Source organism: Periophthalmus magnuspinnatus, chromosome 6 (genome assembly GCF_009829125.3).
Source record: "Periophthalmus magnuspinnatus isolate fPerMag1 chromosome 6, fPerMag1.2.pri, whole genome shotgun sequence".
NCBI classification, from domain to species: Eukaryota; Metazoa; Chordata; class Actinopteri; order Gobiiformes; family Gobiidae; genus Periophthalmus; species Periophthalmus magnuspinnatus.
The window spans coordinates 30,373,172-30,388,509 of NC_047131.1; the positions used below are offsets into that span (position 1 = coordinate 30,373,172).

The window sequence follows — 15,338 nt, forward strand, 5'->3', positions numbered from 1 at the left end:
AAATTCTTAGGTATTCATACGCGCTCCGATCGAAACCAACGGGAGCAGAGACCTCGGCCCTCGCGCCTTTTTTTAACGCCGAAACAAAAACTTCACCTTGAGCCGTTGCAGGAAAAACACAGGCGGTTTCATCATACGCACAAGAAAGAGAAGAGAACATGATCACGAGCAGCTTAAAGAACAGTCTCCGTGATGTTTTGTGATCGGAAAACCGTCGGAAGCGGCCGGAATCGACGGGGAAAACCTGCCGCCCGAGTCCGATTTCGATCTAAAAAAACCCCTCAGATCTGAACGGCGGCGTTACCTCGAGAACATTATCTGATTGTTTGTTTGGCTTCTCTGTCGCTTCGGGATTCGGTCGCCAGGTGCCGTCCTCCGGAGATCGGGATGAACCGGAGAGGTGCTGAAAGAAAGAAAGACAGATAAAGCGAGTGAGAAGATGTTGTCAGAGAGGAAGTGCACAGGGATCAGTTAATGTTCGACTGCACTGTGTGGCCAAAATAAAAGTCGCCACCTGGATTTAAATAAACAAATAGGTCGGAGTTCAAGGGTCAAGGGTCAACAGTTTGTGCTCGAAAAACTGAATAAACTGAATGAGCAGGTTATTCCATCAATGGAAGACGACAAAGTCAGGATTCAACAAGATCAAACTGTGAAAGAGTGGATCAGGAACAGAGAGAGAGAGGGAGGGAGAAGGAGGGAGAGAAAGGGAGGCTGAGAAGGAGAGAGAAAGAAGCAGAGAGAGAGACAGAGGGAGGGAGAGAGACAGAGGAAGAGAGAGAGAGAGAAGAAGGGAGAGAAAGGGAGGCTGAGAAGAGGAGAGAAAGAAGCAGAGAGAGAGACAGAGGGTGGGAGAGAGAGAGGGAGAGAGAGAAAAAAGGAGATAGGGAGAGTGGGAGGGAGAGGGAAAGAGAAAGCAGAGAAAGAAGGAGAGAGAAGGAGGGAGGGAGGGAGAGAGAAAGCAGAGAGAGGGAGGGAGAGAGGAAGAGAGACAGAGGGAGGGAGAGAGAGAGAGAAAGCAGAGAAAGCAGAGATAGAGAGAGAGGGAGGGAGGGATGGAGGGAGAGAGAGAGGGAGCGAGAAGGAGGGAGGGAGAGAGAAATAGAAGCAGAAAGAGAGAGACGTCATTTTCACACATGGATCGTCCACAGAGTCCAGACCTTAACCCCATTGAGAATCTTTGGGATGAGCTGGAGAAGCTTTGAGCAGCGTCAGACTCGACCATCATCAATACAACAGGTGAAAAATTAACACAACACTGGATGGAACTAAATCTGTGACGTTGCAGAAGCGAAATCGAAACAAAGCCACAGACGGTCCAACGAAATATTAGTGTGTGACCTTTTTTTTGTCCGTTTTTAAACTCCACACACCTTCATTTCTAGAATCATTTGGCTCATTTCAACCCAGAAATGTCCATTTTCTGAACTGAACAGAAGCTAAAACGTATCTGCGCAACTTCAAAACCGCCACTTCATGACATCACAAGGTGGAACGAAACATTTTGAGGTTTGGAGATGTACAAACTAACGAAACAAAACAACTCCAGGTGTGTTTTTGATGCGCCGACAACATTATAACACGACTAAACGCTCACGAGAGTCAGTTTTGCGTAATCCAGGAGCTTTAATATAACGTTTATGAGGTTTATTCGTTAATTAATTTTGCAGTAAGGTTTTTTTTAACGCCACACGATCCACTGTGGGTGATGTCAGCGAATAGAAACGGTCCCGATTTGTCTTTTAACTGCCAACATCTGCTTATACCGGTCCTGTCTCTTCTCGTCACTTTGCTTCTGCCTTTCATCTCCCTCTCTCTATCCTGCACCAGCCTCCCTCGCTTTACCACAGAACCACGGGGGCTTTGATGACAGTTCTGAGCCCAAATGTCACCAAGATTAAGGGTTTTTTTTCTGCGTCCCCCCGCTGGATCATCCGGGGCTGCCCTCTGCGCCTTTCGCCTCGTCCTCCCCGGAACAGGTGTGGAGCGGCGTTTCTTTCAGCTCCACTGTGCCCCGTTGACTCTCCTTCTGGGAAAATAACAGTCTTCAGTGTTTACAAGAGAAGAGGAAAAGAGGAAAGGGGAAGAGGTTAAAGGAAGACACGAGGGGATGAGCTGGGGAAGGATAACGGATGAACAATATCTAAATTAAGCTCGTTAGTCAGGCTGTGGAAAATATGCAGCTCGTTTTTGAAATGGTGCAAATACAGCGTGGCCCAAAAGTCACTGACGGTTGAAAAATACTCATAACTCTTTTGTTTTTAAATATTTTTCTTTGATTTTTTCAGAGCATTTAGAACGACCCTTCCGACATCAACACGAGAAATTCCAGCACCGAGGAACGACCCCTCATTGTACAGTGGAACTTTGAGTCACGTGGGTCAAACTCGACATTTTAACACCAGAGACGCCCCGAGAGTAAACGCCATTAAAGGAATAATAAGTGTTTTTCAAAGACGGGGCAGTATGTGATCTCCACAGACCTGACTCGTCCTGATTTCTTCCTGTGGGGCGATCTTAAAGAAAAAGTGTTTGTGAATAAACCTCAGACGACTTAATAAACGACTTAAAACGTGATATCGAGGATCAAATAAGAGACATAAGCCCAGAAATGCTTTAGATGTTATGCAAAAGCGAAAATGGTGGACACTTAAACATTATTGTTACTTCCTCTAGTTTAAGTAGTGATAAGTTTGACAACAATTATAACCGTATATATTACCAAAAATCTGGGAAGGTTCAGTTTATCTACTGCTAAAATTTGGTGAGTTTAACTTTAGAATTATAGGAGCGACTGAAGATTTAAAAGTGTCAGTGACTTTTGGGGATAAATAGGTTTTCAATTGTCTGTTTGGAGAATCTAGTTTAGGGTTAAAACTGTCACAAAAACAAATTTTAAAGCCTGACATATCACCACAGAGAAATATTATGATAAATGATAATATTTAAACTACTATAAACCAAAAATTAAGGTATAAAATAGTGAAATAATGGAAGATAATCCCTGTGAACCATTTTAAATAGACGGTTTCATTAAGTAAATAGAAGAATATACCAAGAATTCGTCAAAAAAACTGACTTATTCACCGCTCTACAGCTCAAATCTTAATGTAACACAACAAAAATATCACCAAAACGCACAAATTCTGCAAAGAAAAAGTCGTCACGTAAATATTAAGCCTCAAAGTATCTCGTTGGAACATAATACCAGTGGGATTTTCCTCTTCAAATTGTCTGTTGTCACTTCAAAACGACGTGGAAAAAGGTTTGTCTTATTAACAGAATCCGTAAAATAGAATTGTTTTGGTTTATAAAAGTCCACACAGACCCAACTTTTTAATTCACTTTTTAATCTTCTGCAAACAAAAACAATAAAAGAACAATTTGCATTTCAGTGTTTGTGCGTTTGGCCGTTGGGGTTTGGAGGTTACACAATGAATATTTCTGTGGTTACTTGAACTTTCATTACACAAAACGACAACTGGAACACAACTTCATGGGTTATACGTTTACGACAGACAAGTGTGTGTAGATACGTGTGTGTAGAGACTTTATAGGGTTTGTTTTGTGCGTTTGTTTTGTGTTGTGGTGCTGTGTGAGTCGCAGGTGAACACAACACACACACAGGTGAACACAACACACACAGACAGGTGAACACGACACACACACGGACAAGTGAACACAACACACACGGACAGGTGGACACAACACACACACAGGTGAACACAACACACACACAGGTGAACGCAACACACACACAGGTGAACACAACACACACAGACAGGTGAACACGACACACACACGGACAAGTGAACACAACACACACGGACAGGTGAACACAACACACACAGACAGGTGAACACAACACACACACAGGTGAACACAACACACACACAGGTGAACACAACACACACACAGGTGAACACAACACACACACAGGTGAACACAACACACACACGGACAGGTGAACACAACACACACACGGACAGGTGAACACAACACACACGGACAAGTGAACACAACACACACACGGACAGGTGAACACAACACACACACGGACAAGTGAACACAACACACACACGGACAGGTGAACACAACACACACACGGACAGGTGAACACAACACACACACACAGGTGAACACAACACACACACAGGTGAACACAACACACACAGACAGGTGAACACAACACACACACGGACAGGTGAACACAACACACACACGGACAGGTGAACACAACACACACACGGACAGGTGAACACAACACACACACGGACAGGTGAACACAACACACACACGGACAGGTGAACACAACACACACACAGGTGAACACAACACACACATGGACAGGTGAACACAACACACACACAGGTGAACACAACACACACACGGACAAGTGAACACAACACACACACGGACAAGTGAACACAACACACACGGACAAACAGGTGAACACAACACACACACGGACAAGTGAACACAACACACGGACAGGTGAACACAACACACACATGGACAGGTGAACACAACACACACACAGGTGAACACAACACACACACAGGTGAACACAACACACACACAGGTGAACACAACACACACACAGGTGAACACAACACACACAGACAGGTGAACACAACACACACAGACAGGTGAACACAACACACACACAGGTGAACACAACACACACACGGACAGGTGAACACAACACACACACGGACAGGTGAACACAACACACACACAGGTGAACACAACACACACACACAGGTGAACACAACACACACACAGGTGAACACAACACACACGGACAGGTGAACACAACACACACACGGACAAGTGAACACAACACACACACGGACAGGTGAACACAACACACACACGGACAAGTGAACACAACACACACACGGACAAGTGAACACAACACACACACGGACAAGTGAACACAACACACACACGGACAGGTGAACACAACACACACACGGACAGGTGAACACAACACACACACGGACAAGTGAACACAACACACACACGGACAGGTGAACACAACACACACACGGACAGGTGAACACAACACACACACGGACAAGTGAACACAACACACACACGGACAAGTGAACACAACACACACACGGACAAGTGAACACAACACACACACGGACAAGTGAACACAACACACACGGACAGGTGAACACAACACACACAGGTGAACACAACACACACAGGTGAACACAACACACAAACAGGTGAACACAACACACAAACAGGTGAACACAACACACACATGGACAGGTGAACACAACACACACACAGGTGAACACAACACACACACGGACAGGTGAACACAACACACACACAGGTGAACACAACACACACACAGGTGAACACAACACACACACGGACAGGTGAACACAACACACACACAGGTGAACACAACACACACATGGACAGGTGAACACAACACACACACAGGTGAACACAACACACACACGGACAGGTGAACACAACACACACACAGGTGAACACAACACACACACGGACAAGTGAACACAACACACACACACGGACAAGTGAACACAACACACACGGACAAACAGGTGAACACAACACACACATGGACAGGTGAACACAACACACACACAGGTGAACACAACACACACACAGGTGAACACAACACACACACGGACAGGTGAACACAACACACACACAGGTGAACACAACACACACATGGACAGGTGAACACAACACACACACAGGTGAACACAACACACACACGGACAGGTGAACACAACACACACACAGGTGAACACAACACACACACGGACAAGTGAACACAACACACACACACGGACAAGTGAACACAACACACACGGACAAACAGGTGAACACAACACACACACAGGTGAACACAACACACACACAGGTGAACACAACACACACACAGGTGAACACAACACACACACAGGTGAACACAACACACACATGGACAGGTGAACACAACACACACACAGGTGAACACAACACACACACGGACAGGTGAACACAACACACACACAGGTGAACACAACACACACACGGACAAGTGAACACAACACACACACACGGACAAGTGAACACAACACACACGGACAAACAGGTGAACACAACACACACATGGACAGGTGAACACAACACACACACAGGTGAACACAACACACACACAGGTGAACACAACACACACACGGACAGGTGAACACAACACACACACAGGTGAACACAACACACACATGGACAGGTGAACACAACACACACACAGGTGAACACAACACACACACGGACAGGTGAACACAACACACACACAGGTGAACACAACACACACACGGACAAGTGAACACAACACACACACACGGACAAGTGAACACAACACACACGGACAAACAGGTGAACACAACACACACATGGACAGGTGAACACAACACACACACAGGTGAACACAACACACACACAGGTGAACACAACACACACATGGACAGGTGAACACAACACACACACAGACAGGTGAACACAACACACACACAGGTGAACACAACACACACACGGACAGGTGAACACAACACACACACGGACAAGTGAACACAACACACACACAAGTGAACACAACACACACGGACAAACAGGTGAACACAACACACACACGGACAGGTGAACACAACACACACACAGGTGAACACAACACACACACAGGTGAACACAACACACACACAGGTGAACACAACACACACAGACAGGTGAACACAACACACACACACAGGTGAACACAACACACACACAGGTGAACACAACACACAGGTGAACACAACACACAGACGAACACAACACACAGACAGGTGAACACAACACACACAGACAGGTGAACACAACACACACACGGACAAGTGAACACAACACACACGGACAAACAGGTGAACACAACACACACATGGACAGGTGAACACAACACACACACAGGTGAACACAACACACACGGACAGGTGAACACAACACACACACAGACAGGTGAACACAACACACACACAGACAGGTGAACACAACACACACACAGGTGAACACAACACACACACAGGTGAACACAACACACACGGACAAGTGAACACAACACACACGGACAAACAGGTGAACACAACACACACATGGACAGGTGAACACAACACACACACAGGTGAACACAACACACACGGACAGGTGAACACAACACACACAGACAGGTGAACACAACACACACACAGGTGAACACAACACACACACAGGTGAACACAACACACACGGACAGGTGAACACAACACACACAGACAAGTGAACACAACACACACAGACAGGTGAACACAACACACACAGACAGGTGAACACAACACACACACAGGTGAACACAACACACACACAGGTGAACACAACAGACAAACAGGTGAACACAACACACACGGACAGGTGAACACAACACACACACAGGTGAACACAACACACACACAGACAGGTGAACACAACACACACACGGACAAGTGAACACAACACACACACACAGGTGAACGCAACACACACACAGATGAACACAACACACACAGACAGGTGAACACAACACACACAGACAGGTGAACACAACACACACAGACAGGTTCTTCAGGTTTATCTGATTTGTGACTTTATGATGCAGTGAAATGTTTTATTTCTACGATTCCTTATTCACTTCCAATAAATTAATGATTATGAAACATTAAAATCAACTGTGTATTTTCAAAACGATAATGATCCAAAATCAAAGGACGAGGGCAGAGACACAGATCTGCAGTGGACTGGGTTTGGAGAAAACAGAAAACAGAGAGAGAGAGAGAAAACAGAGACAGAGAGAAAGAAAGAGAGAAAACAGAAAGAAAACAGAGACACACAGAGAGAGAAAGCAGAGAGAGATAATACAGAGAGAGACAGAGAAAACAGAGAGAGAGAAAACAGGGAGAAAACAGAGAGACAGAGAGAGAAAACAGAAAGAGAGAGAGAGAGAAAGCAGAGAGACAGAGAGAAAGCAGAGAGAGAGAGAGTGAGCGAGAGAAAGAGAGGTTGAGGGAGGGTGAAATAAAAGCATAAAAGTCCAGTATACGATGTTTCCTTCAGTCCAAACAAATATAAAAATCATTCTGTGCAGGTTTTTAAAGAGAAACAGAACAAAATGAACTACACTGATGTGACACGTTTGATGAACTTAAATGTACTTTTTCAAATTTCTGATAAAACGATTCAAATCTACAGACAGTTTCAGAGTCTGGGGCTGATTCTCTGATGGTTTGAAATGAAAAGACGACAGAGCAAAGGCCGAGGATCAGGGAGTTTGTTCAGAATAAAGTTTAATAAAATGTTTCAGTGTAGTTGGAGCTGTGTTATTAATCATCCTGAATACGTTTCTTAGATTTGAATACAAAAATAAATCGCTGTAACTGAACATTTTATATTTACAGTGGTGATAAGAGTTTATTTTAATGCCTTGACCTACTCAGTCCCACACAGGCGCCGTTTGTCCACCATTTGGAGACATTAACATTCTAACGCAGCCCATCGTCCCAGAGCAATTGAATTTATCCAAGACACGACACAACAGGTGTTAAAGGAGCATCCCCCCAGACCCTAAACATGTTCAACGTACCAAAAAGAATCGAGGAATTAAGAGTCCACTGTGCTGCGCCCCACAGTGAGAGAAGGAGTGTGTGAGGAAAAAGAGACGTTTGGTTTGGAAGAGCCGGAAAGAGCCTGGAGCGTCGGCCGTTCTGTGACAGGTGAGGTGTGTTTGTGCTCTGTGCTTTTTGAAATTATCTACAACAGATGGAAAAAAGGATCTGTTTTGCAATTTGCCATTTCAAAACTAAAAGTAAACACTCAGTTTCCTTGCGTTCCTGCTTCAGTGAGATCAGAACTTGAGCTACTTGGCCTGTTAATTGTTAAAATATGAACCTATTTTGGACTTTACGTCACTATTTCTGCAGCAGTTTTGCGATTTTAACACAACTTTCAGCACTATGAACAGAGTAGACAAACGCTAATCTGCCACTAGAGCCACTTTACATTCAACTTTGAGGTTTTGTCTTCATGTCTTTTTATTTATGACAGCCTTTTTTATGTCTTTACGTGCAAAAACTACAGCGCAGTCATGTCAGCTGTGAGGAAAAGAGTTTAAGAGCAGAGTTTGCTGGTTGTGTTTTAATTGGAGCTTTGTGAGGATCTTTACAAAGACACAAAACACTGCTCTGGTCTCTGGCTGTTCTCCTCAGAGGAACGAGAGGATGAGGAGAGGAACGAGGCCGGTGTTAGAAAGAAGTAGACCCAAATACCACAAAGATACGACGCGCATCTTTGCTTTTCTTTGTCCGACGCGCGTGAGAAAGTATAAATTCATATCGCAGGACGGGACGATAAGATAAAAGTCTGGTTTCTGCACATTTCGTCTTCATGTCTTCACCTTTTGCTTCGTCACGTCGCTTGTTATGTCTCTCGGCAGCTGTCCGCATCCCGACGGTCCTCTCGTTTCATCGCCATGGCAGCCGAGCGCTCCCTGACCAACGGGGACGGGCCGGTCCTGATGGAGGAGCCCAGGGGTCCATTGAGTCAGATCACACCAACTCAAGTGATGTCACATTCTTCAACGTTCAGCTGCTCCTCCTCCTCGTCCACCATGACCTCCTCCTCCTCCTCGTCCACCGTGACCTCCTCCAAACTCAGGAAAGTCTCACAAGGATTAATGAAAAGCATGGATGGTATGTAGCGTCAGTTTCAGCAGCTACACAAATGTTTAATTCAAAAATAGCTGAATGTTTCCTGTTTTTAAATGTAGGTAAAAAACAATTTGTGACCATTTATTTAACTGTTATCGTAGAAATTAGGTTAAAATTATGATCACACACTCCCTCTTTTCTGCATCACTCGGGGAAAAAACTAAAACTCAAAGCTCAAAATGCTCTGCTCCACCTTGTGATGTCATGAAATGGTCGTTTTCAAGTTAACAGCTCCTTTTACTGAGTATAAATAAGTTATTCCAGGGCAAATGATTCTAGAAATGAAGGTGTGTGGAGTTTAAAAACACAGCGGAGCACTTCCTGTATCGCCACATGATGACATCACAAGGTGGAACAGTGTGTTTTCAGTTTGAGAGAAGAGCCCAGCCTAAATATGCAGGTTTGTGTGTTAAACATGTGAATGAAACAAAAAAAAACACAACTCCAGGTCTGATTGTGACGAGGAAACAACATGAGAACAGATCAGAAAATAGAGTCATTTAAAATAAAAAATAAAAAACAATGTTGTGCCATTTATGAGACGGCCTGTGCACTACTAATGTTGGGTCAGTTTTCCCACAATCGGAATAATTTAGGCCCATAAAATGCTTCTTTAAAAAAGCAAAATCGATATTTATATAACTGTACTGCAGCATTACAGCAGAAACATTTAAATCATGTGTGGCAAAGTGCAGTTTTGTCCCGTTAATCTGACCCTAACCCCGTTTATATTCACACATTTGTTCATTTTCTATTACTCGTCAAGATTCAGCTGAACACTCGACGTAACTTTGTTTAGTTTAGTCTTTTACTTCTGCTCAACCTTTAAGTTAAACCCCACACTTACACCTGTCACTTTAAAGACAGTTTATACAGTTAAATTTATCCATTTCAGTTTAAATATGTGTCTGTTCTTACCTGAGTCTCCACATGGTCCAGACAAAGAGGGGGCGTGGCCTGTGTCGGCCATTTTGAAATCCTTGGGCGTGGCCTGTGTCGGCCATTTTGAAATCCTTGGGCGTGGTCGTGGGCCGGACCATGTGGAGGGGAGAACTGGGTTAAGTTATTTTTTTTTTTGTCTCAATGTCTTTGTGTATTTTGTTTTAATGCTTAAGTGTTTAGTTTTATGTTTAAACACTTTTGGGTTAAAGCCCCTCAAAAGTACAGTAAAGTTAAAGTTACACCTACAGCCCCTGTGAAGTACATGGTATAAACCTGGGGGAGGTACTTCCTGTTTAGGAGGGTATTTAAGAGGTGCAACTTTGTGTTTCTGGAGGACTTCAGACTATATTATTTTATTTTATTCCTTCCTTCCTTCCTCCCTCTTCCTTCCTCCTCCTCCTCCTCCTCCTCCTCCTCCTCCTCCTCCTCCTCCTCCTCCTCCTCCTCCTCCTCCTCCTCCTCCTCCTCCTCCTCCTCCTCCTCCTCCTCCTCCTCCTCCTCCTCCTCCTCCTCCTTCTTCTTCTTCTTCCACCTTCCACCTTCCACCTTCTACCTTCTTCCACCTTCCACCTTCCACCTTCTACCTTCTTCCTCCTTCCTTCTCCCTTCTTCCTTCTTCCTTCTTCCTTCTTCCTTCTCCCTTCTCCCTTCTTCCTTCTTCCTTCCTTCTTCTTTCTTCCTTCTTCCTCCTTCTTCTTTCTTCCTTCTTCCTCCTTCTTCTTCCTCCTTCTTCCTTCTTCTTCTTTCTTCCTTCTTCTTCCTCCTTCCTCCTCCTTCTTCCTTCTTCCTCCTTCTTCCTCCTTCTTCTTCCTTCTTCCTTCTTCTTCCTCCTTCTTCTTTCTTCCTTCTTCCTTCCTCCTTCCTCCTTCTTCCTCCTTCTTCCTCCTTCTTCTTCCTTCTTCCTTCTTCTTCCTTCTTCTTCCTTCCTCCTTCCTCCTTCCTCCTCCTTCCTCCTTCCTCCTCCCTCTCCTTCTTCTCCTTCTCCTTCCCCCTCCTCCTTCTTATTCTTCATCTTATTTAATTTAATTTCATTTACTTAATTGCGCATCAGACTGTGAGCCTTTTCTGACCCATACTCCGGAACAGTAGGTGGCGGTAATGCTCCTGTACAATGGTTGCCAACCGCCGTAAAACAATAAAAAGAAGAAGAAGAAGAAGTTTCTGGAGGACATTAGTGTAATTGTGCGCACAGATTTAATTCAAGTTACTCATTTTCTGTTTGTGTGTGAACGTTTTATGTCATTTTCTTAGATTATTTTAGCGTACAACCGAAGTCGTCTTTTAAAACCCTATAGCGACGGATGCTATCACCGCCGATAGACTCGCGGTTGCCGACCAATCAGAGCGCAGGTTATTCGATGTGTCAAAAGAAAAATAAGGATGGATGTGTAAAATAGAGGTAGTTGTGTGAAAAAAAGACAAAAGTAGCTGATACTTCGTTTAACATGAGTTTTATTGATTAAACCTCTTTATTCCACTGCATTAAAATCCATCTGAGTTCTATTAAAGTCCGTATAAATGACTGTCCTCTCTCCCTCAGAACATTCTTCGATCCAGCGTAAATCCTCGGCCGTGGTGGAGACTTACACCCAGGTCCAGACGTCGCCCCACGTCCCCGCGGGAGAGTCCGTCCCAGATTTCGAGGAGAAACTGCGGCCCGTTACTGCACAAGAGGGTGAGGTGAACCCATCCTTTTATCTCCCTGACAACACGTGGCATTTCTCTGGTGCACTTTGGAGTTTGTTTTTGACAATTTTCCAGCTGAAACATCGGGTGAAAAATGTAAAGTCTTCTTGAAGTAAATGTAATTCTTATTTTAAAGGTCTTGTATTGCGCAAAACTGACTCTTAAGAGGTTTTTACGCCGTGTTAGAATGTCGTTACCGCCTCAAAAACAGACCCGGAGTTGTGTTTTGTTTCATTCCAAAGCTCAAAACGCTCTGTTCCACCTTGTGATGTCATGAAGTGGTAGTTTTCAAGTTAACAGCTACTCTTTTTTTTACCTTTAGTTCTGTAAATATCGTCAATTCCAGCTCTGAAATCATCCAACTAATTCTAGAAATGAAGGTGTGTGGAGTTTAAAAACACAGTGAAGCACTTCCTGTATCCCCACATGATGACATCACAAGGTGGAACAGAGCAACAACTGAGAAAAGACCTCAGCTTAAATTTGCAGGTTTGTTTGTGCGTTAAACGTGTGAATGAAACAAAAAAACACAACTCCAGGTCTGTTTTTAATGAGTAAACCAGTGCAATATCGTCCTTTTTAAACATAAATGTTCTTATTTTACAACCAGCGTCACTTTAAAAGCAGTTTAAACTCAAGTAAAGGTCACACGGCTGTAGTTTTCTTAACCTCCTGAGACCCGGTGTCCTCATCTGTGGACGACACATTTTGGGTTGTTTAGGCCACAGTGCAAATTTTTAGAAGAACAGCAACAAGAACATGTTCAATTTTGAATATTTCTAAGAGTTTAGAATATTTATTTATTTTCATTTTTTAATTATTATTATTTTTTATTTTTTATATTTTTATTGTATTTAATTTTTTATATATATATATATATATTTTTATTGTATTTAATTTTTTTATTTAATTATTTTTTATTTTTTATATTTTTATTGTATTTAATTTTTTTATTTAATTATTTATTTATTTATATTTTATTTTATTTTCTATTGTATTTTAATATATAGTTTTAAATTTTATTTATTTATTCATTCATTTATTTATTTTATTTTATTTTATTTTATTTAAAGGCATATGTCAGCAGCACAAATGAGACACATTGTTCCCAGAGGCGCAATTGTTTCTCATTTTGTTTTTTACACAAAATATATGTGTTCAAGCACTTTTTTTTGCACAGTTTTTGCAAATAAAGTCCTGCAAGAGCTCGGGTCTCAGGAGGTTAAGTCGCCTGGGATCCTGAACACCCACTTCTCCAGTTCTTTACAAACATTTCATCCCTCGCCTCCGTTATATTTTAATATCTCGTATATGATTTGCAGAATAAGACGCACGTCGCCGCGGAGTCACTGGACCACGGCGCACTTTAGATGTCGACTGCTACGTTTTTATTTATCTTTGTTTATACGGGGAGAGCCCAATGAGAGCACTCAGTCTTTTTCATGAGCGCTCTGCTGAAGTACAGAACAAAACAAACACGATATATGACTACATGGATCTATTTAAAGCATAAAAACAGGAGCAGGTGTGATTATAAATGTTTATCACCACATTATTAAAGCGCGTTAGTGGCACCAGTGGATCCAGTTTGTTCCTTTTTCCCATTTCAGTTCCAGGTTTTAGGCTCGGACAGTTGTGAAATCTTGTATTTAAAAGTTTCAAAGTTCAACAAACAAGTGAGAGATTCAGGCGGTTTATGAAGTAGTTCCTCGTAAACACATTTTATACAGTGTTGTTGATTAACTTGCTGTTACAAACTGTTCCTTGGGATGAAAGAAAGTAGAGAAAAGGGTAAGTAAACAGCTTTTAATTATAAAGTAAATGTGAGGGTTATATTTCAGCTCAACGAGTTTCAAACTGGTACGAAATAAACCGCAAAAAAACAAAACAAAACCATCTCAGAGCTAATTTAGAGACGACAAGTGTCTCGATTTTACAAGGTTAAAGTTGTATTATTTTTACAGACGCAGGTGAAAAGCGGCGCACGGTTCACAGACAGAATCCAGCAGCTCCGAGGGGAAGGGGGCGGGGCTTTTTTTAAGGCGTGGCAGCTGCAGGTGAAGGCGCAACGAACACATGGGGCCCAGGAGCCAATCAGGCGCCAGCTTTTGAGCAAAACGCCAACCGCAGGAGATGACTGTCGCTTCAAAACTCAAAACAGAAACGGATCAGCGGCAGGACGACACATTACGCTGCGTTATATAGACGTCCACTCTCTGATACCATGTTGTGCTTTTGTTTAGTTTTAATTTATTTGAACAGGGACCATGCGCAAACACGTTCATCTCACAAAAGAACAGATGCTTTACACCAGATTTAACTGAAGCTAATTTCCGTCCGCAGATCCCCAGGCAGGTTACAAACATTTAAAACGCGTCCAAGTATCAGTTAAACCGTGTATTCTGCCATTATTTCATTTAAAAATATCACAATACACATTTCCACGTTGAAAATTACTCAAATACTATGAAAATAATACCATTGAAGCTCATGAAAATACTGTACGGATCAGTGTTTGTGCGTTAAACATGTGCGAATGAACCAAAACACGACTCCAGGTGCGTTTGTGACGAGGAAACGACATTAAAACAGATCTGAAAATAGCGTAATATGTTTGTTTTTGCTCCTCAGGTGATAACGCCGTGTTCAGAGCAAAGGTGACAGGGAAACCTCAGCCGTGTGTCGTCTGGGAGCGAGCGAGCGGGACCCCCCTGTCCGACGAGACCTTCAACTTTTATGAAGAATTCAACAACCAGCACATACTCAAGGTGCCACGACACGTTCTGAACCTAAACACTACAGACAGCGGAAAGTGAAGTGAAGCGGCTCAGGAGATCAGCTGTTTGTCCACGAATGCGAGGGTTGGTGGTTTGAATCCCGCGCTTGACGTAAACATCATTTGTAGAGCGGCCAGACACAGACAAG

General features: G+C 43.2%; 1 protein-coding gene across 1 annotated transcript in view; it reads left to right on the forward strand.

Annotated features, from left to right (window-relative positions):
* The first annotated feature begins 9,726 nt into the window (after window positions 1-9,726).
* Window positions 9,727-15,338, forward strand: part of LOC117371916 (immunoglobulin superfamily member 22-like) — a 35,427-nt gene continuing 29,815 nt past the window's right edge. Inside the window, exons 1-3 of the mRNA XM_033967590.2 lie at window positions 9,727-9,767; window positions 12,268-12,402; window positions 15,045-15,181. Of these exons, the coding sequence (XP_033823481.2) occupies window positions 9,752-9,767; window positions 12,268-12,402; window positions 15,045-15,181 (288 nt within the window). The 5' untranslated portion in view covers window positions 9,727-9,751. The remainder of the gene's footprint in view (window positions 9,768-12,267; window positions 12,403-15,044; window positions 15,182-15,338) is intronic.